Below are 27,631 nucleotides of genomic sequence, written 5' to 3' on the forward strand. Positions count from 1 at the left end.
AGAACGTAAACACAACTAGCCAACAAGGAAACAAACAAACAAAAACAAACACAAGGGGCACAAACAGAAGGAGAATGAGTTAGAGAGTACCGCTTACCTCGGAAATTGTATACTTGCAACAACTTTTGCTGGCAGTAAGCATGTAAACTATGTAACTGCATTAATAGATAGATCATATTTTACATTATTTAGCCAACAAACGAGCGCAAGGCATGTAAGAGATTTTAAAAGTGAATCAATCGATCAGATAGCATGATACATAAAGCCATATTTAAGATAATCATAGACGTAGCCTCAACCTCGGGCAAGGGGGTTGGTGGTGGGGGAATCCAGGGCTTAGCCGGGGACTTGGATAGGGGAAAGCAGTAGGGATCCTTGCGTTCTTCTGGCCGTTAGCGACCTAAAATGCCTCTAATTGTTTTCTAAACTTATAATCTAAAATATTTACAGCAATTCTACACAACTGGCGTAGAAGGTATTCTACCTCGCTACAAAAGCGACACCTAGCGTCGCGCTCTGGCGAATATCGTAAGACCATGTGGAAGCCATGTGGAATGTGGTTTATGCGGTGACTCGGTTTTTAAATAAAACGTTTTCGTTATTTTATGAATATTACAGTATATTATATCTCATTTGTATTTATAATATTTGTTCCTCATTTGTATTATTTGGTATGCTTTTGAGGTTTAAATCTTCCATTTTTTTGTGTATTAGCGCGTATTAGTTTTCGATATTGTTTCTTTTTTTTTGTGTATTGTGTTGTTTTTAAAATATATAACCATAAAACATATGTTTGACATTTCGTTTACATTAAATCAAATTTTGTTTTTATACATAAATCAGGGTTTAGTATAGATACAATATTAAAATAAAGAAAAACTGTAGCTTACGTAGCTTGAGCCCATAACAAAATGTTCGAATAGAAATCGAATTGAATCGAATAATATCATAATCCATAGAAAATAACAAAAACCAGACTAAAATAAATAATTTGTGTGAAAATAAATTCGTTTGAAATTTTGATTCGTTGATTTTGATTCAAAAATGTTCAAGTTCAGTTGAATTCGTTGTTCCTTCTTCCGAATGTATCACTTGGATAATCCTACTAGGTGAATCTCAGAGAGCCCTTTGTCATGGGTCACAGGACATTAATATATATTCGTCAGCTTTAAAGCTGTAAAGGCTTTCCTTAAGGCAGAGAGATCACGTATCATCACTCCCTGATTCAGCAGATCTCAGTATTCCTCCTACACAGATCCTATTTCTTTAACGAGGCAGCACCGGCTGCCTCCAGTTTCATGATCTCGTCATCCAGCAGATCGCTGATCTCCTGAGTTAGCGCCTGTTCGGTGGTATTCTCCTCGAGAATCTCATCGGTCCTTATTGTTTTCCGAATCTCAATGTTCACCGGCGCCGGTGTCTTGGGCAGAGGTGGAGGCGCTACTCCGTCCTCCTCCTCGTTCGGCACATAGAACTTGGAGTTGTCCACCCGGACGAACTCATCGGCATTCACCACGTCCACGCCGCTGCGGGTGCTGGTGAGCACCACCTTCTTCTCGAGCGTTTCGTTCAGCGTGGGATGGGGCTGCGGTTCCTCGTGGTGGCCAAAGTTCCGGCGCAGAAAGTCGAATATGTTCTTGGTCTTCTTCTCCTTCACAGGGGGAGCGGGTGGTGTCGGATTCTCCGCCTGGGGCTTGGGTGAGCTGGGTGGCGAGATCTCCTTCACTTTGATCTCCGTTTCCACCAGGTGAGTGCGAGCTATCAGCGGCTGCTCCGTCGGAGCTGGAGCCGCAGTCGGTGCATAGCCAGCTCGGCTGATCGAGTCCGTTCCGGAGGCCGAAATGCAACAGGGCTTGGGTATGGGGATCTTGGACTTGCGGCCCAGCTGGGGAGTCGAGGGCGCCTCCGGCAGGGAGGTCTTCATCATCTGGCTGCTGGCCAGGCGCTCCTCCGCAATAATTTTCTCACAGGTGTCCATCAGAGCCTTCGAGTGGGCTGCCCTGGCAGTGCCGATGGGCGAACTGGGCCTGGCGGACTGGATCACAGAGCTCTTTCCGCCAGCATCACAGCGCTTCACCTCCGCCTCGCTGACATCCTGGAAGCCTGTGGCCGGCACTGGCACCTTGTTCACGTCGATGAGGTCGCAAATCGGCTCCTGGGCAGGGGCCAGGCAATCGAGCAGCCCAGCGCACAGGGCAATGTCCTCCCTACTGGGCACCTCTTCCAGCTCAGGCTGCTCCTTTGGCAGCTCAATCTTTCCGTCGCACTTCTTCACCCGCTCCTCGCTCACACTTTGGAAACCAGTGCTGCGTAGCGGCGACTTGGTTGCATCGATCTTATCACAGGGCACCTCCTCCACCGCCATCTTCTCCAGCCGCACGCGATCTTCTTCGGCTAGCTGGAGGTCCTTGGGCGCTTCGCGTTCTAGAAATTGCTGGCACAGAGCCACCTCCATCTCCACCGAGGGCGATGTGGGTCTGGACGAGACCATCTTGAAGAGGCTCGACTCATTCGGGGTGCAGGCCTTCAAGGGCGCCAGCTCACAGGGCGACGATGAGTGCAGGTACAGTGCGTCATTGGGGGCCAGCGGATCTATGGGTAGTCCGGTAGGGCGAGGGTGATTGGCCTTAGCCACCGGTGGTGGGGAGTGCACAATGGCTTTCGTTTCCCCCATCACGGGAGCATAGTCTCCGGAATCGCGATCAACCACATCCCTGGAGGGCAGTTCCAGAGGAGCTCTCCTTGAAGGTTTCGGAGAAGCTGGTGGCGTAATCTGGGGAATGCGACTCCGGGGTAAGGCTCTGGGTGACATAATGGGGGAGGTGATCGGAGTGGGCACCACTGCGTCAGTCTTGGTGAAGCAGTTGGACAAGGCCTTCACTGTATTGGGTTTAGGCAGCTCGTCGGGATTGACAATGGTCATGGGTGGAGCACACATCACTACCTCGGGTAGAGGGGCTGCTTCTTCTCTGACTGATGTCTCAATCTTCACAGATCTCTTAGGAGGAGCCGGTGGCGTCGGAGGTTTCTCCAATTGCCTCGAATTGAATATCTCCACACGGCCGTTAATGCTAAACTGTTGGGTGGTCGGATTGGTAGGGGATTGGCTGGCTGAATTAATCTGAATCTTGGGGCTTGTGGCCAATCTAACCGCTTTGGGCGACATGGGCGGCTTGCCCAGAGGTCGTGGTATTTGGGTAGGCACAGGACTTGAAGCGGCAACAGGTGCCGGAGGTTGCACAGGCTGTGGAGGTTGCACAGGCTGGATAGGCTGTGGAGTCTGTACTGATTGTACAGGCTGCTTGGTGAAATCAAAGACCTGCGAAAACTGCCCAGGAGAGGTGACAGTGGGCTCGGTGAACTCTTTCAGGTCATCGTCATTCTGAAAGGTTTCCTTGAACATTTTCAACAAATTTCGGTGATGGACCATTTCATTGGAGGGCTTTCTACGCAAGTTACAATTCTGTGTGGGGGAACCGGGATTCGGCGGAGTGGGTGTGGATGTGGGTGGGGGAGTGGGACCAGACTTGGACACCGACACCGCTGAAGCAGCTACTACATCAACATCACTAGGACTTAACTTAGCGGATTCGATAAAATTGTTAGTAGAACTTACACTAAATTCCATGTCCCGCAATGGAGGAGCGGCGGCCGGCTGGTTGGGCGCTTGAATTGAAGATGTAGTCGGAGCTGCTGAGGGTGCTGGTGGAGCTGATGCTGCCTGGACTGATGGATGAGCTGGCGAAGGCGGCAGCGGCGAGGGATTCAGGTCGGTGAGCTCGTCGAACTCAGCTTCAATCTGGTTAACCGCGTTGGCCGCCTCCTCCAGCTGGCGCTCCTCCAGGGCTAGGGCCGCAATGGCGGCATTCAGTTGCTGCTGCTGCTGCTGCAGCTCGTCGTTGGTGTCCTCGTGGATGCCGCTATCGTCGTTGGTGGCCACCACGGGCGGTTCCTCCACAACTAGTGCTGGCGGTGCCACCACAGTGGCCTGGAGCTGCTGCTTCTGCTGCTCCTTTTGCTGCTGTCGCATGCGCTCCTCCTCGCCCCTCATGATCTCCAGCTGGCGGGCATCGATCAGAGCCACCATCGGCTTCTTGTGCTCCTCTTTGGTAACGGACTGCTGCAAACTGTTGAGCCGCTGCTTGAGTGGCGGCACCGGCACATCCACACTCTTGCTGGAATTGAAAGCATTCCGCTGCTGCTCCAGGCTCTGCATGCGATCTCGGATGCTGGTTATGTCGCCAGACAAGCGCTTCACATCCGGCTTGGTGGCTCCGGCGGAGCTGCCATTGGACTTTCCGTTTCCGTTGGTGAGTCGGTCGCGAAGCACTACCTTGGGAGCGGTGGGTGGAGCTCCGTTGGATGGAGCCGCCTTGGCCTGCTCAAAGATCTCCTTGCGCTTGGAAATGTCCACCTTCGGCACGTCCACCTTCTGCTTCTCCACGCCCTCCTGCGTGTCGCTGGGCGAGGTCACCTCGAAGCCACTGAGCCGGTCCTCGATCTTCGATCCTCGTCGCGTGGGATACGCGATGGGTTCTCCGTTGGCCTTTCCGTTAGCGTTGCCATTGCCATTGCTACTGGCCCTCTGGACGCGCTGCTTGTAGTCCTGGATCGCTCCCTCGTAGGTGTACTCGCATGGATCTGGCGAACTGGCCGGCGCTGTGCTCGACGAGGTGTCGTATCCCGGCGAGGAAATGTACTCCCTGCCCGCTGCCTTGGAGGTGCTGGCCTGGCCAATGGGCACTCCGTTGCCGTGGTTGGTGTTGCCTCCATTCCGGTTGATATGGTTTTGCAGTTCGTCGATGTTCCGAGAGGCGGATCCGGCAGCTCCAGAACCGGCAGCTCCTATAGCCTTGTCCAGCTCGGCGGCATGGTCGCTCTGAAAGTTAAATAGTATGATTAGCGATTAGTAAGGAATATTCTAGGAAGAAAACTTTAATAAATCGGGAGCAATAGAGCATTAAATCATTTAATTTAGTAACCTGGTGTTCTTGTCTGTTTTCTTTGTAATCTCAGGGACCTTTGGGGTTGGGTCTCCCCATAAATATTCCACTTTTCCAGCTCGAGATTTTATGAGCCGGCGACAAGCGGGTCTAATTGCCCAATCCGCAGTTCAATCTTGCGCTCAATTTCAGTTTCAATCGCGATCGGAATCCGAGCTTCTGTTCGTTCGTTGTTTATTATTTATTATTTATGATTATGATTTTATTAGTGTGGCTGGTTTTCATGTGGCTGTGTGCACATTTGATTAATAAACCATTTGTGTTTATTAGCCCGCGTCGCATCGCGTTGCTTGGCAGCCGACACTTTCCAACGAGCCTCCAATCCCAAATTGAAAGCTTCGGCTTCGCCGGCACATTGTTTATAAATTAGATTTAATTACTAATTTGTTGTAATTGTTTATAAACGCCGTCACAAGCAAAATGACACTTAATTACGGCAAATAAAAAAGAGATGAAAAAGTTGCCAAGACGGGCAGAAAAAGAGAAACAATACCAAATGGCCAGTCGACTAGAAATTGTGCTAATGATGCCATTGCCACTGACTATTCTGATAATGCCTTACAATGACCTCCATTTTCAGGGAGTCTTACTCACCATAACGCTATTATTGTCGTAATCCTCGGATAGGCTGCTCTTGCCGCTGGCGCTGCTGGTTCCGATGCCCAAATCGCTCAGATCGTTGGCCTCGTCCTCGTTGTAAACCGCCAGGGAGGCCAACTTGGCACGTCCACGGGATCCTCCCCTTTCGGCCCTGCAAGGACATGGTATTAGTTTTAAACACCTGGAGGAATCTGAAACTAGGTACTTGCCTCTCCTCCATCATTTCGGTGAATGTTTTCGATTTTCGTCGCATTCGATCATGCTCCTCCAGCTCGAGTTTCTTCGTCTCCACCACACGATCGATGATGTGTTCGACACGTTTTCGCCTTGACGATTTCCAATTGTCAAGGTTCTGTTTTTGTGTGATGATGTCGGTTCGGTTTATTATTTGTCATCGGTTTGCATTGTTGGGAGCAGAAAGGTAGCGAAAGTTAGTATAGAAAATAATAATAATAATATAATGCCAAATAAATAAAGAAAGGGCAGACGTGTAAGTGTATTATTCGGTTTCGCATTGTAGAAGTGGGGAAGAGCTAAAGTTTCTTTTGATGGCAATTAAAAAGTTTTGACTCGGCTACGGAGCTACGGAACTACGTGACAAAGGTGAAATGCTTCCGAGGCGCGTGAACTTTGCTTATTTTAACGACTACCGTCTCCGCTTTCCGAGATATATAAAAAGTGTATATTATACCATCATACATATAGAATGTTGGTTTACCTGAATCAGAGTCTAGATTGAATGAACGGATTTAAATATCTTTCAGCTCTTATGGCAAATATTTGGTTTTTAAAGATAATGATTGACTGAAACTACTAATCATATCGGAGCTCTTGAGCTTCCTCGTTTTCTCAACAGTTATGAGAGCTTCCGGCTGGCTGGCACGATCGTTTCTTCTTCGATGAGCCATTCTGAATGCAAATTTCGATTTTTTTTTTGGGTGATTAAAAGGCTTTCGCATTAGAAGTCGAGACAAAGCAAAAGAAAGCCATTTACCACACTTGAGAGCCATTAAAACGGCGCTTTGGACTTCCTTTCCCATGTTGGCCCATCGAGTAGTCAGTCACCCAGTTCCAATACCCCATACGCATGTTAATAGATTTTTGGCCAATGTGGTATGTCTGGGAACCTGTGAGACTTCCCTGGCCGGCCATCGATGAACATGATGCTCAGGTAGGATTGCTAAATCAACCAAAGCCACTTCAAATGCAGCGACTGCATCAAAATGGCTGGATTAGGTAATTAGGCTGGGTACAGTCAGCATTTCACCGGGGTTATGGCAGTCGCAGCCAATTTGCATGTAACACACAACTTTGCCAAAAGAAAATGGACGGAGAAACAAAAAGCCATGCAGGCGGCAAAGAAAACAACTATCAACAAAATGTAATAGTTGCGATTATGCAATGCAATAACTTTTTTGTCCGCCAACCTGGACGACGTGCACTGGAAACTGGAGCGACCATAACGAGCTGTGTGCCATGTGCCATGCCCAAGTGGCTTTACTTTGGTTATCCGCGGCGATAAGTTTCAGACGGCCAAAACAAATGGCCAAAAGAAAGGCTGTTTTAGGAAGACAAGGTTTCAAATACCCTAGAAGTTATAAGAGATATATGTAGACTGTGTTGAAATTCCTAATACTTCCATATACTCTTTTGAAAAATCAATCTTTAAGATAGTCTATCTAAAGATCTATAAGAATAAAGTTCAACCTACTTTAGAGTATCATATGCATCTAACCCCAAAAATAAAGAAAATCTGTCACGACTTAGAAAGTGATTTTCCCTCTCGAAGTGATATATGTATATGATATGGACTTACGTTCTGCCACTCCTCGGGCTCCTCCTTCTTCACCTCCTTCAACTTCTTGACTTCCTCGGCCTTCTTCAGCTGCTGCTGGGCGGTCTGGTACAGATTGCAGGGCTTGATCTGGACGAACTGCATCGGGTTCTTCGACGGAGGCGGCGGCGTGGGCCGCGTAACTCGAGCCTTGGCCACGTACGATGTGGGATCCGGCGAGGTTATGGACTGCAATTAACAATAAATGCAATAAACGTAATAAAATTTCTAATTAGCATGAATTGCCTTCAATTGCCAGAGAGGCAACAGTTGGCAGGCAATGGAGAGATCGGGAGTCAAATGCAAATGTCAGATGTCCAGGGTGTGTGACCATTGTTGTCTATATGGACTGGATGTGTGGGCAGGCAGTGGCTGTTTACACTCGTACTCGTGCCTTTACTTTATTTTCTGCTTTTAAATCCTATTACGTTTTTTCTGCTTATTAAGCTGGCTGTTGGTGTTGCCTTGAACTGCCTTTAATTGCATAAAATATTCAGCGGTGACTTATATGGAAGTTCTGATTGGCTAAATACTCCAGGCCGAGGAAAACCTTGAAATGCTGTGAGAGTCCTTATGTGATTTATTATTCACAATTTATTTTTCTTCAGTTCAATGAGTCAGATGTTGTTTACGTCTGCGAATCCCACAGAGTGTTGTTACTGATCGGAGAGTGGGTATTTTAAGCTTACATAATTGGGAAAGAAAATGTTATGATTCCCTTGGTTCTCGAGAACAAACGCTTTAAAAAAGTACTTGGTTTTTTGTTATATTACTTTCAGCTTTCATCGAGCGTGCTTTTACTTTTAACTGCTTGCAACGCTCTAAGCGGCTTTCAGTCGAACTTCAAGTGCTTTGACCCACCCAACCACCCACGCACACACCCAGTTGGCCAATACACTTGGTCTATGGGTAGGCATGGCAAAAGTCAAGCGATGCATGGCCATCCATCGACTCGCAAACACTTCCGTCAACAAAAGCCAACTGGAGGGCCAAGAAGTGAAAAGTGTAGCTTCTAGAAGAACAAAGGGTCTGTGACTCTGCTTATTAGGGGAACACACTGAAAACTGCTTATGGTATTTGTTTTTAGGGATAAGCTTCGAAGCAAAGGACTCCCAATCATCCATAGAGAGCTGATCTACTTACCGACTTCCTGCCACAACCATTTGTGTCATCGCCATTCGCGGACGTGGCCGATGTGGACATCAGGTCTTCGCCGCCCTCCAGCATGAGGTCCTGTTCGGTGGCCTCCATTGGTCGCTGAGTATATCGACTACCTACCGGATAGCTCCGGGCTTTAAGATTGCTTGCTTTCCGCTGCGGGGTTTGTGTGTTTTGGACTGGAGATGGGTTGAGCTTAGCTCACATGGCAGTGGAGCGGAGTCACTCCTACGCGGGTTTCTCGGCCTCGGGTCAGTCTCAGTGCCTCAACCGCATGTCAGTGGAGCCAACTGCCACCCACGCACCACGCACATCGGAGGTGTCCGATATCATTAGCTGAAAGAAATAAACGCATATTATTAATATCGTGTCGGAATGTGTGTTAGCCTCATTTAAGAGCCATTAACCCCGGGCCGCCGACGAGTGGGCAGGTGTCGGCGGTTAGTGGAACGGTTTCCAATGAAGATGAAATGATGAGCCAGTTTCTGGCATTCTGGTCTTGCATCCGTGAAGGATCTACAAAAACTCTCAGGCATTTCCTCAACTGCCAGACGACGACAGCTGAACAATGCTCGAAAAGTACAGCGTGTAGTTCAATTAACATTCATCAAAGTGCATCCATAAGATGCTTTATCTAATTGTGCAACTCTGTTTATCTCTCTGGGTTCCTCAACCTCGCTGCCTCTGACTGACGCTCGACTGTCTGCCTTTCTGAGTGGATGGACGTGGATGTGGATGCGGCACTTGCCTGGGACCCACACGCTGGTATGCGGGTCAATCTTATAAACTTCTGCCAGAGTCATCATCATCTTCGTGGAGCATCCAACATCCACATAGTCATCCGCATCGTTCGTCATCCATCTGTCGGCCTACGACTTTAAGTTGTTTTGTTTTTTTTTTTGTTTTTGTCTTCCCCTCGATGTGATGTGACCCGGTATTTTTTGATCGTTTTGCTACGCTTTTCATTCCCTCCTACTAATTAATAACTATTAAGTATTCTCGCAGAGATCTGCGGCGCGGCTGCTGTTTTCCCCCACTCGTGTAATCGAGCTTATTTATTAATTGTTTATACCCTTGCCGAGGGTATTATAATTTATTGAATTTAATGATTTGTAGATTATATCCGACTATATTTTCAATATATTTATGTAATGTATGATAATAAACCTCCGATGGAGAAACAAAAACTGTCACTTAACTGGAAGGGTATATCAACTTCGTCTTCCCCAAAGTAAGCTATACTTTCTTGAATTTTTATGAATGCATCGTGGCTGGCTTCCAATTTTCCACAGAAAGTGGGTTCAAAAGGTTGCGACACAAGCGGGCTACTGCCCGGGGAAGTTTAGTTTCCATCGGACCTGTATCTATCATAATTACGAGGCCAAACTGACAGCTGATAAGTATTAGGTGGGCCCATGGCTTCCTGTTTTAATGGAAACCAAACAAATCCCTAGCTGGAACCGATCATTAGGTTAGGGTTCTATGGGCTAGATTAAGTGAAAAGTATTCCTAAGGAATTTCGCCATCAATACTAATTATGAACGGTGTGCCGCAAAGCTCTCCATTTGCTTGAATGGCTTCATAATGGTCTTGAATTCTAATCTCTGCCGAGTCTCATATGCCAAAGTTTTTCAACACTCGTCTCTTTCAAGTGGAGAAGACAGCCACTCGAGATGCAAGGCAGAGATTTGAGGTACAGGACTCGAGATCCGAGGCACGAGGCTAATCAACATGGACTCTGTGATGTTAGGCATTCGTCGCCGATGTTGCTGGTTGCTAATTTGCATATAAAATGCATCAGACAACAGCATTGCAGGCATTAGATCTAATGGTTAGTTGGCCAAAGCTAAAGACAACAACAATTAAAGCAAAACTTTGAAATTATAATGCTTAACAACGACCAGAGGTCTGAACCTACTGTAGTTACTACACAGGAAGATATAAAAGCTAGGATTTAAAACTACACTTAAGAGGATGTTAGAATCAGCAAAGACACTATATAAATTACAGATTCTTTAATGAGAGTCTTAAAATGAAATCTATAATAAATCAAACACCAATTTGATGTCTTTTTTCTCTAGGTGCAGTGATAGGATGGAGGTCGTCTAACAACACGGCGACATCGGCTTACTGTAATGGCCAAGCGCAGTCGGCCAACGACGTTAGCAGAAAATTGCAATAATTTAAATTTCACAGAAAGCCAGAGCTTGACTTTGCCTTTTACATAAGAGACCCGCCGCCAACTTTCCCAAACTGACGGCCCGGCTCACTCCGGGCCAATGCATTAGCAATAATTATTAGCCGAACCAAATGATAATTAGATATAAATGGCTAGAAAAATAAAACGCCGTCACAGTATATCTCACTGTTGGCGCCAAGCACTAAGTCCACTCGAGATCCAGAACCAAAGCCGAGGCGGTAACATAAGATAGAGCCAGCCCCTGTCCCCTTTCGCCGGCTTTCGGTTACAAATTGTATCAAGATGGTTTCGTATGGGCCGAGGCGCTGAATTAATTGATAAAATGACGACTATGATGACGATGCCGAGAACTGGAAGAGAGTGCGAGGTGTCTTCTGCGGAGGATGAGGAGGGCATTCTCGACCAACAGCCGGCTGGCGCGTAAATGCCAGCCAATTGTCTTGACTCTTGACTGTTGTCTCTGAGTCTGTTATAGCTAATTAGCAGCCGCAGTTAGAGCCGATTCAAGGCGGCAACTGCCAACTTCAAAGGCAAACTCCAAAGTCAGCGATCCGTACTGGGTCTTGTGTGCCAAACAAGGGAAAGGCTTTGAGGAGTCTTGAGGAGGAAGTTCATCACTCTGCTCAGAGTCTGAAGAATTTAATCCATAAAATGTATTTGCTTAGCAAATAAACATAATCAAACAAGAGAAAATTATTTCTTTGAAGAGGAAGTGAGTTTACGGCTTTGTCACTAAAAGAAAATATTTTTTGTTTACATAGTTGGTAAATATTATATACTTTTGTGCCAACATTAAAAAATAGAAACATAGACTCTCATGAATTAATATAGCCTAGTTGAGCCTTCAAGATATTTCCTCGATTCGCCAAATGTTTATTGCTTTTGTGAGTTTAAAGTTTTAAAGACAATCTTCATGATCTCAAGATCGCAGCCTTAATCCCAGGCACTCCATCACAACTGGAAGCTTCTTCGCACATTGTTTACAATCATCTAATGCGAAAACAAACAGAGCTCTGTGGCTTATAGAGAGACGATCGTTGTCTTTGGAAACGATGATGATGATGACGAGGGACAAACAATAACCGAACCGTTCTGTAAAAGCAAAATGCCTAATTAAATATTTATCGGGGATTTGATCTAAAGAGGGGCAGCAAATGCAGGCCAGAGCAGAGCCAGAGTATTAACTTATCAGGCAAGTGGAATCTAGATTGTGGAGCACTACATAGGGCCTAGTCTGTACCAGAACAATGGGTTGGGTTTGTCTTTCTCGTTTTCGTTTTCCACTGGAGAAACTACTTGCCAAGTCCAGAGGGAAAACTAATAACAACAGTGGGTAGTTGCCGCTTAGATAAGAGCGGCAGGAGGGTACGCTAATGATCTGCCGGGCATTAAAATGGAGGTAGCGACACTTTCGGGCAAGCGCGATTCGGTAACAAAACCAAAAGTGGAGCAACTCGAAGCTGGCAAAGAGCCGACCGACCAGGTGAAAAGTTGCATTGTAATAAATGTTTAACGTGACTTTAAATTAAAATTGTAGTTCAGCGGCACGCAGATGGACGTTGTCGTTGAAAAGTGTGAAAAAGAAAAATCACAAAGTGGGTGGAGACTTTGGGAAAATTACCACACTGAGAAGTCAAAGACTAACTAACCTTAAAGGCAGTGATTTGGTAAAGTATTTTGGTCTTAATATGGCTTTTACTTTTCTGCTAAGATCCGCCCTCCTTAAATATAGTTCTTTATAGTTTTTGAGACTTCTGGAACTTTTTTTTTAAGTGCACTGGGCGGTGGGGAAGAGCTGGTGTCAAGCTCCGTTAGCTGCCGGCCACTGACACTAATGACATTCAAATTGTTGCGCCAAAAGAAGCCATAAAAATAAAGCAAGAAAACCCCGAAGAAAACAAATCAAAGCGCGACACCGAGAAAGTGCGACCACGTCTCCCAGTTCCAGTCTCAATCTTCAGCCCGAATCCGTATCCGAATCCGAATCCGAGTCTGAGTTCGAGGCGTGCAATTGAAAGTGTCGCCGTTTGTTTTGTGGTCGCTGATGTGCAGCCATCGTTCACTCAAGTCCGCCACCACCCCCGGGACGAGCCCCAACAAACCACACGCCCATCCGTCCCCCTGGATCATGTCGTGGGTTGTGGGCTGGCTCATAAATCGAAACAACGTCGGTCATGGCATGACCGCTTCAATGAATGCCTGGCTGGTATTTTCTTCGTGTTACACGTATCCGTAAGATACATCAGGCACATTGGCCTGATGGGTGATTGGGTGACACGCCATTCCAAAGCGTCGACATTCCCGCACATTTCATCTATCGGTTTCACTTGCTCAGAGAAAGGTTGCCCAAAATTTTATTATATAACAAGGTAATCTTAAGATCTCTTGAGGAGGTCTTCGGTGTACATGAAGCTAACATTAGTATCGAATTGGGGCTTCTTGTCAAAGTACCACTGGCCACTCATCATGTAATCTCCAGAAGGAAAGGGCAACCGCAACACTTCCGGCCTCAAATAAAAGTCCTTGACCACCTGAGGACCCTGTAATACATAGTTGGTCAGTTTCCAGATCATCTAATCTGAATATTCATTCTAATACCACAAAAGGGCAGGTGTGATTAATGTTGGAAAACTCCTTAAACAGATCGAAGACTATTCTTATGACGGGATTGTATGGCTTGCGCATGTACCGGCACCCGTCGATAGTTCCCTGCAGAATCCACGGCTTATAGCCATTGGCCTTTTTGAAAATGATGACCTTAAAGGTTATATCATATGCCGGGTGGAGAGCCGTTGCATTTATGTTAAGCACAACCCTTTCACGGCTAACTGCCTTTAGACGACAATAATGAAATACAAACCACGACTGGTTGTGACTCTTGCAGACGACGTTGGTAAACTTAAATACGAGGCCCTCCTGAAAATGTTTCTATGAATGAAGGACACCTTACTTTCGATTAACTGCCTTACACATTGTGGGTTGAAAAGTATAAAAAATTCTCCTAATATTCCAATAATGACCCTCGACCACATTATAATGGCTCACTTGGAAGTTGACTACAAAACTGAGCGATGAAACTTCATATTTTATTCCATAAGTGAGTATTCGATCAAAAATCGATCAGTATTCAATTAGAAGTAATCAAAAAATGGGTTTTATAAAGCAATTAAAAAATGACGTTACCCGGTAACAGTGTTTATATTATTTAGGCATTATTTTTTTGTAAAACTACATTCAAGATCATCAAAAGCCGTCCCAAACACATGCCAATTGCCTGCAATTTATGGCATATTTTCGGCTCAACATTGAAATCAAAAATCAGCAAGTAAATGGAAATGTGAATAGTAATTCTATGGATGCCGTGATCAAATGATTGAAATGTAGAAAATGCAAATGGAAAATCTATTTTTACCCTTTGTTGTAGCCACGACTCACTCAATTTCTTATTTGGCCCACTCGATTTATGTTGTTTTGTTGCATTAATTGAAATATTTTTCAAGCGTGGCCGTCAGAAAAAAACCGAATACAAAAAGCACAAAATGGAAAGTGAAGTGTGAAGTGAAGTCTTGACTGGGTTTTCAGATTTGGCTGTGATTTGGTCTTGGTCTTTGTTGTCTTTCGTTGCTGCCTTTCCAATCACAGTGGCACTAGCAATCGCGGCATGTTAGTGGTATATCATTGTGCATAGTCTGGGCAATTATCACGGTGCCGCGATCTGAGGGGCGATCTGACAACAAACCGTACTATACCCAGCGCGAACTGTTCGACAATTCGACACGCAAAATTTTCAGTTCATTAACATTTCAATATCGATAAGGCACCAAATGCACTTTCGCTCCACAAAGATATAATCAGCGGCAATTGAAAATGTACAGTATCTGTATCTAAGCATCTACGTATCTGCATCTGTATCGGAACCTGTGAGTTACTGCGCGCCGTGTGTTAATAATAGTTATTGACTTATCATGGCACATTCTTCTTGCATCGAGTTGCAATTTGTAACTGTTTGCTTGTGACATGCATGTCTCTATCTCTAGCCAGCCAGGCAGCCAGAGGGGGCCTGAAAAGTCAGCAAAATTTGCTAAATCAGCAGGAAAATTGCGAAAAATCGAGCGAACGAAAGGAAAACCAATGCCGAGTCAAGTAAGCAGAGCAAACAATGTACGAATACGGACACAATGGCATTCTAAGACCCAGGCTCTACTCTATGCGCCAATTCGATTTCAATTTTGGCGTATTTGTATCTGTATCGCTTAGATACGTTGCATGTTAGGCCAACTGCTGTTTGCTGCCTGAAATTGCCAGCAAATTGTTTTGCCATCTGTCTTGTACGGGTATTTTTTGATTTTGCTTACTTTAACATTTTGTTTTTCTGTTTTTTTTTTGTTTGGATTCAGCCTCAAGCCCCTGCCGAACGGAAACTGATCTCTGAACTCCGCTTCATTAGCTCTCGAACGCCCCCGGACACGATCGAAACTCCACTCGAACTCCCAGTGTCGGACACTCGAATTTCTTCATTAATATTACCGACTATAGGTGGTTTATTTAATCAATCCCTCGTCGACCTGGCACACGCTCACTTTGTATTTCCCTGCCGGCTGACCCATTTCGCGTGCCAACAACGCTCAACGAAAAATTATTTTATTTGCATTAAAAATGAGTTACATGCTAAAAATTTAAATTCGAACACACCCACCAAAAGTCAAAACCCAAAACCATTGGACACGCCCCACCGGCCAGCCCCGAAAACTTACAGCAAAAAAATCCGAAATACGAAAAGGGTTGCCAAGAACATTCTGTGGCTGAAATTAAAATTGCATACATGGATAAAGTTGGGCTTAATAAATCGAGTTTGTTTCAAGGCGTGACAGAATGTTTAATTTGTGATGGAGAAGTGAAGAAGTCTTGTAGATTTAAAGAAATACAGGCATAGTATTTACAGACTTGCAGAATTATTTTCAAAAACATTTCGATGGTCTTTTTCAGAGAGGAGGTTCCAGAATTTTTCTACAAAGATTTCTTTCTTTATAGTCTAGTACTATTTAATAGATTTTTACAGTGTATCTGACTGTAAACAAAAATCAAGGCATGCGTAGGCCCATTTTCCATTGTGTTAAGGTTTCGGGGCTAATGTCGTCGTTTGTATGATGTGTGGCGAGTGAGTTCGGCAGCCGCAGCAGCTGCCAGTGGAAACACTTCATCCGGGACTGAGACTAAACTAAATGTGGCAGCAACCCGAGCTGACTGACTGGTACTACTCCACCATTACACCACCCCCTGCGGGTTGCAGGTGGCTAAGCTGCACATGTGCAGCACACATGCAACATATAGTAAACTAAACTTTATGTTCATGCGCATCGCTGGCCCCACAGCACTCAGTTCCCCAGATTTCCATTGTTCGGGTCCGTGGTTTTGACTCCAAATGGGCTCTGGAGCCTATTGAATGGGTTAATTGTTGCCAGCCATTCCCCTGAACTGGTCGAGTTCGTGTTCTAATATAAGCATGGATACAAGTGGGACTATATGGCTCGAACTATATAGCTTGAAAGCGAAAAAAGACAAAATCCATATGAAAACTAATAGTTTATAGGCACGTGTTTTATTCTGACTCTGATTCTATAGACTGATTTCCCTAAAATAAAAGCAAAGTAAGTTTAGTATAAACTTTAAACCAACTTTAATGACTTAATTGACAGTCATGGCTTTACTTTCTGATAAATATTAAAAATATTAATAATACTATTGCAAAACACCAGAGAATGATAAATGACAAAGTTAAAATCAGTTTCCAATGACTACCTTGATTTGAACAACCGTAATGTATTATTTAAGCATCTGCTCATGCGAAAAAATATCTTAATGACAATTTTTTAAATAAAGTCATTATATCTGCATAACTTGTCGCAATGGGAACGTGCAAAACAATTTTGGTTCTTTTTCTGGCTTTATATTTTGTAGCCGATGAGTACAAAATCGTAAGTAAAGCCCCATAATCCTTAAATTGGAATTAAAGACGTACATTTTAATACAAATATGACCCAGAATGCAGCCAAATTCAAGTTTACCAACTTTGTGTGTGACTCAGTGAACCCATTTTGGGTGGAGATCTACCAATGTCGATTAAAGGCCATTCGAAGGGACAAGACCATACTCAACTTCAACGCGACCCTCTTGCAAACCATCAGAAAAGCCAAGATTCACGGACAAATGTTCAAAAGAGCCAATGGCTGGAAGCCCTGGCTCTATAATATATCTGTGGATGGTTGCAGATTTGTGCGGAATCCCTATGTGCCAGTAGCTGCCCTCGTCTTTAGTATTTTTAAGGACAATTCCAATTTCAATCATTCCTGTCCCTACTCGGTAAGTTATCAAAAATATCCTGTAAAGCTCAAAATAAGTTTTTTTTTGCAGGGCATCGTTTATGTCATGGGTGTGCACGTGTTCCCGGAAACAATCCCAGTTCCTCTTCCCTCTGGGGATTACTTAATTTTACTTAAATGGTACTTTTCTAATAGCCGAAATATTTCCACCGAATTGGTCCTTTCCACGGGAATTTATTTTTCATTTGACGAATAGTATTATAGTTTGTGGTACAACGCTAAAATAATAGTGGACTATACTTCATTTCAACAGCTGACTTAAGATAAATTATAATTAAAGAAATACAATTTGATAAAAGTTTAAATTGTGATATATTAAAATAAGTATATTTAAATGCTTTTTAAACATTAACAAATGCATGATCATTAACTAGTAATTATCAAGCGTAAAATGTCTTTATAGCAAAAAAAAAATAAACATTGTACCTACATTGCCCGACATCATGGGAACATTCGTAAAAAGCTTGGTTCTCCTTCTGGCTATATATTTTATAGCTGATCAGCACAAAATAGTAAGCAAGACCAAGTTATCCTTAAATTAGTATTCAGTGTTAAAAAAAATATAAATGTATTACAAAGATGGGATCCAAGTTTAAGTTCACCAATTTAGTGTGCGACTCGGTGAACCCATCTTGGTTGGAAATTCACCTATGTCGGTTGAAGGCCATCCGAAGGGACAAGACCGTACTTAACTTCAACGCGACCCTCCTGCAAACCGTCAAAAAGGCTTGGATTCACGGGCAAATGTTCAAAAAAGCCAATGGCTGGAAGCCTTGGCTGTACAATATCTCCCTGGATGGTTGCCGATTCGCCCGAAAACCCTATGTGCCAGTTGCAGCCCTCGTTTTCAGCATGTTCAAGGACAATTCGAATTTTAATCATACGTGTCCCTACTCGGCGAGTTACAAACAATAAGCTGGAAAGCCAAAATAATTGATTTGTGTTATTAATACTTTTTCAGGGCTCCGTGTATGTTATGGGTGTTCACATTTTCCCAGAGACAATCCCAGTTCCACTTCCCTCTGGGGATTACCTAATATTAATTAAATGGTACTTGTCTAATAGTCGAAACTTGTCCACAGATCTTGTAATCTCCTCGGGAATTTACTTTTCGTTCGAAGAATAGATGTACAGTCTTCTAATAAAATCCGTACTGAACAAATATTAAAACAACTCTTCTAGGGATCTATTAATTCATAGGAACAGTACGCTCTGGGGATTACCTCGTTCTTTTTTCTGAACTGCCCTCAGGCGTATACTTCTCGTTTGAAGTAAATTACTTCGGATAATTGCTAAGTAATTATGATACATAATATATTATACAATAAAGCGTATATAATACAATATGGGTATATTTTAGGCAATCGCTTAATAAAGCCAATTTGTGCATTCATTGAAGCAAAAAAATGTTTAAAAAAGTGGTATGGCTTATCATTTATCATGAATTATCTGAAACTAAAATAATCGTCAGAAGGCTACATAATGCGGCACGCGACTGTTGTAATTTCGGTTCTAGGTCTTATTTTATTGGATCGCTACCAACAGAGTGTAAGATACGATTTCCATACCCTATTTTGTTTATTTAAACTATGAATTGTATTATGCAGGAGGCAGTTGTGTTCAAGTTCACAAACTTTCAATGTGAAAGCTACAATCGATCTTGGTTCGTGTTCCACGAATGTCGCCTGAGAGCCATAAGTCGCACTAAAGTCATTTTGAATATGAACGGGACAATCCTTTATCCAGCCAATAGGATCCTAACCCAATTCATATTGTATAAAAGGGATAATGGGTACAAGCCTTGGCTGGTAAACGTCCGAATCGATACCTGCAGATTCGTAAAACAAAACTACAATCCGGTAGCAAAAATCATTTTCAGCTTATTCCAGGAATTCTCAAATATTAATCACACTTGTCCATACATGGTAAGATAACAAATTAAGCCAATAATACATGATTTAGTAATTAAACTGCCTTTCAGGGACCTCAGATACTTCAGGGTTTCTATTTGAGGCCTGAAAAATTAATTCGTCCCTTACCAAATGGTGATTATATGTTGGCTATTATATGGAATTTCGATCGGAGACCTCAATTTGACACGAATATTAGTTTCACCTTTGCAGAGGATCTTTCCAAAACAAATAATAAACATTATATATAAAAGAACTAATAACAATCTGTTTAAATTATATATTCAACATTCAATTATTAAAAATTCAAAGTACAATCTGGAAATATTGATAAGAATTGTTTGATTCATTATGACTCTACACTTAAACGAGTACCGATTACAATTATACCTTTCAAAAATGAGCACTGTTATACAAAAATTTGTATCATCTTTATTTCTAAATATAAATAATTTTACTTTGAGTATAAAAACAACTTTTAAAGCAAAATAACTTTATTTCATCTGCGGACACAATGGAAAGTCGTTTAAGCTTTTCCCGACTTTTGGTGATTTTATGTCTCTTAATTTATGAAGATACAATCGTGAGTTAGAACAAGTAATTTTTGATCAAACAGACTCTCAAAGGATTGTCATTCTTTTCAGAGTGCGTCCAAATTCAAGTTCACCAATTTTGTGTGCAGCTCTGTGGACCCATCCTGGTTGGTGGTCCACCAATGCCGGTTAAAGGCCATTCGCAGGGACTGGGTGGCTCTCAACTTCAACGTAACGCTCCTTCAAACAATAAGAAAAGCTAAAGTTCACGGCCAAATATTCAAAAGAGCGAGTGGCTACAAGCCTTGGCTTTACAACTTCACCCTCGATGGCTGCAGGTTTCTGAGAAATCCCTATATGCCGGTAGCTGCCATCATTTTCAACAGGTTCAAACAGCATTCTAATTTAAACCATACTTGTCCTTACTCGGTAAGTTTCCCCCCAAAAAAGTGTTCAGCTTCACATTCTTTTAAGCCTTTTTCAGGGTTCAGTTTTTATAATGGGAGTCCAGGTGTTTGCAGAGGAAATCCCGGTTCCACTTCCCTCTGGGGACTACTTAATTTTAATAAAATGGTACTTTTCCAGTAATTTAAATTGTTCTACAGATCTTGGAATATCCTCGGGAATTTATTTTTCGTTTGAAGAAAATTTTTCAAAATAATTTAGTTATAATTTGATTTATTGAGCACTCGTGTAATAAAGCTGATCATAATCTATAAGAGCTATAGCTCCTTATAGAAGAAATAGTATCATTATATAGACTTATAACAAATTACAGGAGAAATTAAAGAACTCGTAAATTTAAATCCACTACCTTTTCAGATAATTGTCATTTAAAAAAAGAGCAGTTAATTTTAAGTGCTTATCATTATTATATCGATGTTAAATATAATAATGACTGTATAAAATTACCCTATTTTTGCAATACTTGTCTAAGTTTGCATCAGGGAACACAATGGAAAGTCGTATAGTCTTCATAGGATTATTCGTGATACTATTTTTCGTTAGTCATCTGAATAAAAATGTAGGTACTTTTTTCAAAGTATTGAGTTTGTTTTTTTACCCCAAATAATTATGGATTATTATATTGTTATTTTTCAGGAAGCCGTGGTCTTTAAGTTGACCAACGCCGTCTGTGTGAGCTATAACGAGACCTGGTTCCTTTTCCATCATTGTCGTCTGAAGGCAGTTAGTCGAAACAAGGTTGTTTTAAACCTTAATGGAACTGTTCTTCATCCCGTCCATAAAATCAATGTTCACGCAAAGATATTTAAACGAGAAAACGGCTACAAGCCATGGCTAATTGAGACGAAAGTAGATGTCTGTCGATTTGTCGTCACAAGTTATGACCCATTTTCAAAACTAGTATTTAATCTATTTAAGGAATTTTCAAACTTTGATCACCCCTGCCCTTTTATGGTGAGATGTTTATGAATAAGAATATGAATATGTAATATTTAGTGAAGTATCTAATTTCAGGGCCTGCAGTATGTGATGGGATTTTATTTAAGACCTGAATTATTAATTCTACCTTTTCCCAGCGGCGATTACATGCTGATGTTGAGGTGGTTTTTTCACAACAAGCTTACTTTTGACACAAATGTTAGTTTTGTGTTCACCGAGGATCTTCACGGTTGAATTTTAAATAATATTTTTACTTGAAATTAGGCTGTTAATACAATTGTACTATTTCCTTAGTTTTCTAGGTTACGGTCCATTAAGTTAACGTTTTTAAAACTAATGGACCGTTCAAGCAAAAATTACTTTATTTTGTTAAAAATCGCTTTCATGATTCTATAGCCTAAGCGAAAATATATAAAGCTTAGTTCCATCTAAATGAACCTTAGTTTAATATCCAAAAGCAATTTTACTGCCAATAACCAAAAACTGTCTCTCCCGTAGATCACTTGCACAATATCCGTTTTACAATGCGGTTCATATTTTTGTATTTTGCTATATTGTTGGTTTTTCAAATAAGGAGGTCCCTATTTAGTGTAAGACGAGTAATACCTTTTCATACGAAAAATATAGCCTTATTTTCTTCAGGAAGCCGTGGTGTTCAAGTTTACAAACTTTGTATGTTTGAGCTACAATGAATCCTGGTTCATCTTTCATAACTGCCGGCTGAAGGCAGTCAGTCGGGATAAGGTGATCTTGAACATGAACGGAACCATTCTTCATCCGGCGAACTCCATCGCGGCCCACGCCAAGGTATTCAAAAAGGCCAATGGATATAAGCCATGGTTATTTGAAACTAAAGTTGATGTCTGTCGATTTGTGAAGAAAAGTTATGATCCTTTCGGCAAAATTGTTTATGGTCTCTTCAAAGAATTTTCCAATATGAACCACACCTGTCCATACGCGGTAAGGTTTTTTTTTCTACAGTATTGGACTATTATTCAATGTTATTGATATTCAGGGTCCACAGATTGTACAGGGCTTTTATTTAAGGCCTGAACTATTGTTTCTTCCCGCTCCCAGTGGTGATTACATGCTGATGATGAGGTGGTATTACCACAACAAGCTTGTTTTTGACACAAATGTTAGTTTTGTGTTCACCGAGGATCTTCACGGTTGAATTTTAAGTAATATTCGTACATGAAATTATGTCTTTTTAATGGAACGGTATAAAGCTATTAATGAAATTTCACTATTTCCCTAGAGTTTCAGGTTGGGCTCCATTAAGTTTACGTTTTTAAAACTAGTGCACCGATCAAGAAAAAAATCATTCTATTTAGTTTAAAATCGCTCGCATGATTCTGAAGCCTAAGCGGAAATATATTATATATAGTTCCATCTAAATACAGTTTGAATTCGACTACCTTTTTAGATGATTGGCATTTAAAAAAAAACATTTAGTTGTCAGTACTTATTCCGAAAATTATTATTTCGATGTTAAAAAAAATGACAGTACAAAATCATCCTATTTTTCGCAATACTTGTCTCAGTTTTCATCAGGGAACACAATGGAAAGTCCTATAGTCTTCATAGGATTATTTGTGATTCTATTTTTCGTTAGTCATCTGAATAAAAATGTAGGTACTTTTCTCGAAGTATTTTTTTTTTTTTAAATATATATGTAATATAATTTGTTCCTTTTTAGGATGCCGTAGTCTTTAAGATGACCAACGCCGTCTGTGTGAGCTATAACGAGACCTGGTTCATTTTCCATCACTGTCGTCTAAAGGCAGTTAGTCGAAACAAGGTTGTTTTAAACCTTAATGGAACTGTTCTTCATCCCGTCCATAAAATCAATGTTCACGCAAAGATATTTAAACGAGAAAACGGTTACAAGCCATGGCTAATTGAGACGAAAGTAGATGTCTGTCGATTTGTCGTTACAAGTTATGACCCATTTTCAAAACTAGTATTTAATCTATTTAAGGAATTTTCAAACTTTGATCATCCCTGCCCTTTTATGGTGAGATGTTTGTTAATAAGAATATGAATATGTAATATTTAGTGAATTATCTAATTTCAGGGCCTGCAGTATGTGATGGGATTTTATTTAAGACCTGAATTATTAATTTTACCTATTCCCAGCGGCGATTACATGCTGATGTTGAGGTGGTTTTTCCACAACAAGCTTACTTTTGACACAAATGTTAGTTTTGTGTTCACGGAGAATCTTCACGCTTGAATAGAATTTGTTCTCGAAACAAGGCAGTTTTTTTATAGCGGTATAGAGCAATTGCAATTATTAACAATTGCACTATTTCCTTTAATAGGTTACGCTTTATTAACTCCACGTTTTTAAAACAAATAATGGACTGATCAAGCAAAAAATAACTCTATTTAAATTGAAAACACTATTACTTTTATATCTTATCGTATTTATGATAATATACCCGAACCGGAAATTTCTTAAGTTTAATTCCATCTAAATGCACCTATGTTTGGTTGCCAAAAACCAAAAATTGTTTCACACCCGTAGATCAATTGCAAAATATCGGTTTTAAAATGCGGGTCACATCTTTGTTCTGCGCGATGTTATTGGCATTTCGAATAAAAAGACCCTCATTTAGTGTAAGAAGGAGTATGCCTTTTCATCATGAAAGATATAACCTTTTTTTCTTTAGGAAGCCGTGGTGTTCAAGTTTACAAACTTTGCATGTTCGAGCTACAACGAATCCTGGTTCATCTTTCAAAACTGCCGGCTGAAGGCAGTCAGTCGGGATAAGGTGATATTGAACATGAATGGAACACTTGTTCGTCCGACTTACGTCGTCATGGCCCACTTCAAGGTATTCAAAAAGGCAAACGGATATAAGCCATGGATTGTCGAAACTAAAGTTAACATCTGTCGCTTTCTGAAAAAAAATGATGATCCTATCGCCAAAATTGTATATGGTCTCTTCAAAGATTTTTCCAATATGAACCACACATGTCCATTTGTTGTAAGTTGTGCATTCCCCACAGTATTTGACTATTATTTAATATTATTGATATTTAGGGTCCACAGATTGTACAGGGCTTTTATTTAAGGCCTGAACTATTATATCTTCCCTTTCCCAGCGGCGATTACATGCTGATGATGAGGTGGCATTTACACAACAAGCTTATTTTTGACACAAATGTTAGTTTTGTATTCACCGAGGATCTTCACGGTTGAATTTTAAATAATATTCGTACATGAGATAGGGCATTTTTTATGTGGCAGTATAGAGCTATTAATACAATTGCACTATTTTCATTAATAAAAGCCAATACAATGTATAAAGCCAATATTTTTTAAATAAATGGAGTGATCAAGCAAAAAATTACTCTATTCAGATGAAAATCACTATACCGTTTACCTCTTATCCGATGATTCTACGGCCCAAGGGGAAATACATAAAGCTTAGTTCCACCAAAATGTCCCTCTGTTTTATTTACAAAAGCAATTTTACTTCCAATAACTAAAAATTGTCGCTCCCGTAGATCATTTGCAAAATATGGGGTTTACAACGCGGTTCATGTTTTTGTTCTTCGCTATATTATTGGCATTTCGAATAAGAAGACCCTCATTTAGTGTAAAACGGATATACCTTTGCATTAAGAAATATATTAACCCTTTTTTTTTTTTTAGGAAGCAGTCGTGTTCAAGTTTACAAACTTTGCATGTTTGAGCTACAATGAGTCCTGGTTCATCTTTAAAAAATGCCGACTGAGGGCAGTCAGTCGGGATAGGGTGATATTGAACATGAATGGAACATTTCTTCATCCGACTAACTTGTTCATGGCCCACTTCAAGGTATTCAAAAAAGCAAATGGTTATAAGCCATGGATAATTGAAACCAAAGTTAACATCTGTCGTTTTCTGAAAAAAATGATGACCCTATCTCCAAAATTGTATATGGTCTCTTCAAAGATTTTTCCAATATGAACCACACCTGTCCATTTGTTGTAAGTCGTGCATTGCACTCAGTATTTGACTATCATTTAACGTTATTGATTTTTAGGGTCCACAGATTTTACAGGACTTTTATTTGAGGCCTGAACTACTATTTCTTCCTTTTCCCAGCGGCGATTACATGCTGATGATGAGATGGCATTTGGACAACAAGCTTACAATTGACACAAATGTTAGTTTTGTGTTCACCGAGGATCTTCACGGTTGATTTTTAAATAATATTCGTACATGAAATTATGTCTTTTTAATGGGACGGTGTACAGCAATTAATTAAATTTAATTATTTCCTTAGAGTCCAAGGTTGGGCTCCATTAAGTTTACGTTTTTAAAACTAATGCACCGATGAAGAACATTTTATTCTATTCAGTTTAAAATCGCTCGCATGATTCTGAAGCTTAAGCGGAAATATATTATATAAGGCTTAGTTCCATCTAAATACAGTTTGAATTCGACTACCTTTTTAGATGATTGGCATTTAAAAAAAAACATTTAGTTGTCAGTACTTATTCCGAAAATTATTATTTCGATGTTAAAAAAAAACAAGAAAGGAAAGCTAACTTCGGGCGGAGCCGAAGTTTATATACCCTTGCAGTTAAAACCGGATATATACCGCAAACATCGGATATAGTTGGCCGATCCTTATGAACACATCATAATAAAACCAATTAACTAAAATAAAAAATCTAAAAAAAGTCCCAAGCTTCTATCTTCAAAAATAAGAAAGTTGATATTTGCATAGTGTAATCATAAGGATCGGTTTTAACTGCAAAAATATATCAACTTCGGCTCCGCCCGAAGTTAGCTTTCCTTTCTTGTTTTTGGTTCAAATATTATGTGATATAATTTGTTCCTTTTTAGGATGCCGTGGTCTTTAAGATGACCAACGCCGTCTGTGTGAGCTATAACGAGACCTGGTTCCTTTTCCATCACTGTCGTCTAAAGGCAGTTAGTCGAAACAAGGTTGTTTTAAACCTTAATGGAACTGTTCTTCATCCCGTCCATAAAATCAATGTTCACACAAAGATATTCAAACGTGAAAACGGCTACAAGCCATGGCTATTTGAGTCGAAAATCGATGTCTGTCGATTTGTCGTCAAAAGTTATGACCCATTTATAAAACTGGTATATAATCAATTTAAGGAATTTTCAAACTTTGACCACCCCTGCCCTTTTGTGGTGAGATGTTTTATTTTAAGAATATGTTATATTTAGTGATGTATCTAATTTCAGGGCCTGCAGTATGTGATGGGATTTTATCTGAGACCTTAATTATTATTAGGTCTTTCCGCTCCCAGCGGCGATTACATGCTGATGTTAAGGTGGTTTTTCCACAACAAGCTTACTTTTGACACAAATGTTAGTTTTGTGTTGACCGAGGATCTTCACGCCTGAATAGAATTTGTTCTCGAAACAAGGCAGTTTTTATATGGCGGTATAGAGCTATTGCAATTATTAACAATTGCACTATTTCCTTTAATAGGTTACGCTTTATTAACTCCACGTTTTTAAAACGATTGGACTGATCAAGCAAACAATTACTCTATATAAATTGAAAACACTATTCCGTTTATGTCCTATCGTATTTATGATAACAGGCCTAAACGGAAATATATAAAGTTTAATTCCATTTAAAAGCACCTCTGTTTTGTTACCAAAACCAAAAATTGTTTCACTCCCGTAGATTAATTGCAAAACATCGGTTTTACAATGCGGCTCACATCTTTGTTCTTCGCTATATTTTTGGCATTTCGAATAAGAAGACCCTCATTTGGCGTAAGACGGATATACCATTGCATCCATTGAAAGATATAACCATTGTTTTCTTAGGAAGCAGTCGTGTTCAAGTTTACAAACTTTGCATGTTCGAGCTACAACGAATCCTGGTTCATCTTTCAAAACTGTCGGCTGAAGGCAGTCAGTCGGGATAGGGTGATATTGAACATGAATGGAACACTTCTTCAACCGACTTACTCCGTCATGAACCACGCCATGGTATTCAAAAAGGCAAGTGGATATAAGCCATGGATAATTGAAACCAAAGTTGATGTCTGTCGTTTTCTCAAGAAAAGTTATGATCCTTTCGCCAAAATAGTTTATGGTCTCTTCAAAGAATTCTCCAATATGAACCACAGCTGTCCATTTGTTGTAAGTCAAGCATTGTCCAAAGCATTTGATATTTATTGAATGTTATTGGTTTTTAGGGTCCACAGATTGTACAGGGCTTTTATTTGAGGCCTGAATTATTATTTCTTCCCTTTCCCAGCGGCGATTACATGCTGATGATGAGATGGCATTTACACAACAAGCTTATTTTTGACACCAATGTTAGTTTTGTTTTCACCGAGGATCTTCACGGTTGATTTTTAAATATTCGAACATGTTACAGGGCATTTTTTATTTGGCATTATAGAGCTGTCAATACAATTGCACTGTTACCATTAATAGGTTACGATATATTAAATCCCACGTTTTTAAAATGAATGGGCTGATCAAGCCAAAAATTACTCCATTCAGATTAAAATCACTATACCTTTTACCTCTTATCGGATTTCTGATTGTAAAGCCCAAGCGGAAATATATGAATATATGAAGTTTCATCTAAATGTCCCTCTATTTTATTT

The 27,631-nt window shown here is 41.1% G+C and overlaps 8 protein-coding genes and 1 pseudogene across 19 annotated transcripts in view; 7 read left to right on the forward strand and 2 right to left on the reverse strand.

Moving 5' to 3' along the window:
- The window catches only part of smash (smallish), a 71,019-nt gene that overhangs the window by 6,339 nt on the left and 37,049 nt on the right, over positions 1-27,631 (reverse strand). For 8 of the 10 annotated variants that reach the window (XM_070281903.1, XM_017237287.3, XM_017237286.3 and 5 more), the window contains 5 exons: positions 8,581-8,931; positions 7,420-7,626; positions 5,813-5,955; positions 5,598-5,754; positions 3,617-4,879 (listed from right to left, as the gene is read on the reverse strand). In XM_070281903.1, coding sequence (XP_070138004.1) covers positions 3,617-4,879; positions 5,598-5,754; positions 5,813-5,955; positions 7,420-7,626; positions 8,581-8,688 — 1,878 coding nt within the window. In that variant the 5' untranslated portion in view covers positions 8,689-8,931. Of the gene's footprint in view, positions 1-97; positions 156-592; positions 4,880-5,597; positions 5,755-5,812; positions 5,956-7,419; positions 7,627-8,580; positions 8,932-27,631 lie in introns of those variants that run through there. The other 2 variants (XM_070281906.1, XM_017237290.2) reach the window with 2 other exon arrangements.
- LOC108122566 (uncharacterized) lies at positions 13,148-13,877 on the reverse strand. Its single transcript, XM_070282067.1, has 3 exons — positions 13,765-13,877; positions 13,394-13,711; positions 13,148-13,335 (listed from the first exon to the last, which is right to left on the reverse strand). The coding sequence occupies exons 1-3, from the start codon at positions 13,825-13,827 to the stop codon at positions 13,171-13,173; spliced, it is 546 nt and encodes a 181-aa protein (XP_070138168.1). The 5' UTR covers positions 13,828-13,877; the 3' UTR covers positions 13,148-13,170.
- On the forward strand, positions 16,642-17,420 carry LOC108122615 (uncharacterized). Its single transcript, XM_017237292.3, has 3 exons — positions 16,642-16,770; positions 16,838-17,155; positions 17,207-17,420. The coding sequence occupies exons 1-3, from the start codon at positions 16,702-16,704 to the stop codon at positions 17,369-17,371; spliced, it is 552 nt and encodes a 183-aa protein (XP_017092781.3). The 5' UTR covers positions 16,642-16,701; the 3' UTR covers positions 17,372-17,420.
- On the forward strand, positions 17,755-18,301 carry LOC108122616 (uncharacterized). The gene is made up of 2 exons (XM_017237293.2): positions 17,755-18,072; positions 18,137-18,301. The coding sequence occupies exons 1-2, from the start codon at positions 17,755-17,757 to the stop codon at positions 18,299-18,301; spliced, it is 483 nt and encodes a 160-aa protein (XP_017092782.2).
- On the forward strand, positions 18,777-19,336 carry LOC108122565 (uncharacterized). Its single transcript, XM_017237194.2, has 2 exons — positions 18,777-19,100; positions 19,157-19,336. Exons 1-2 carry the CDS (start codon positions 18,777-18,779, stop codon positions 19,334-19,336), a joined length of 504 nt encoding a protein of 167 aa, XP_017092683.2.
- Positions 19,849-21,410, forward strand: LOC108122560 (uncharacterized). Its single transcript, XM_070281960.1, has 3 exons — positions 19,849-20,047; positions 20,720-21,037; positions 21,098-21,410. Exons 1-3 carry the CDS (start codon positions 19,976-19,978, stop codon positions 21,254-21,256), a joined length of 549 nt encoding a protein of 182 aa, XP_070138061.1. The 5' UTR covers positions 19,849-19,975; the 3' UTR covers positions 21,257-21,410.
- Positions 21,171-23,814, forward strand: LOC108122563 (uncharacterized). 3 transcript variants are annotated; one of them, XM_070281959.1, is made up of 6 exons: positions 21,171-21,220; positions 21,521-21,612; positions 21,665-21,982; positions 22,722-23,039; positions 23,100-23,298; positions 23,698-23,766. In XM_070281959.1, the coding sequence occupies exons 2-5, from the start codon at positions 21,547-21,549 to the stop codon at positions 23,256-23,258; spliced, it is 861 nt and encodes a 286-aa protein (XP_070138060.1). In that variant the 5' UTR covers positions 21,171-21,220; positions 21,521-21,546; the 3' UTR covers positions 23,259-23,298; positions 23,698-23,766. The 3 variants fall into 3 exon arrangements, with proteins under 3 accessions (XP_070138060.1, XP_070138059.1, XP_043067616.1); XM_070281958.1 differs by having other exon boundaries at positions 21,172-21,220; positions 23,100-23,814; XM_043211681.2 differs by lacking the exons at positions 21,171-21,220; positions 21,521-21,612; positions 21,665-21,982; positions 23,698-23,766 and adding an exon at positions 22,234-22,653 and having other exon boundaries at positions 23,100-23,258.
- Positions 23,519-25,218, forward strand: LOC108122561 (uncharacterized; annotated as a pseudogene).
- LOC122321539 (uncharacterized) lies at positions 25,887-27,370 on the forward strand. The gene is made up of 3 exons (XM_070280694.1): positions 25,887-25,955; positions 26,838-27,155; positions 27,212-27,370. The coding sequence occupies exons 1-3, from the start codon at positions 25,887-25,889 to the stop codon at positions 27,368-27,370; spliced, it is 546 nt and encodes a 181-aa protein (XP_070136795.1).

Source organism: Drosophila bipectinata, chromosome 3R (assembly GCF_030179905.1).
Source record: "Drosophila bipectinata strain 14024-0381.07 chromosome 3R, DbipHiC1v2, whole genome shotgun sequence".
NCBI classification, from domain to species: Eukaryota; Metazoa; Arthropoda; class Insecta; order Diptera; family Drosophilidae; genus Drosophila; species Drosophila bipectinata.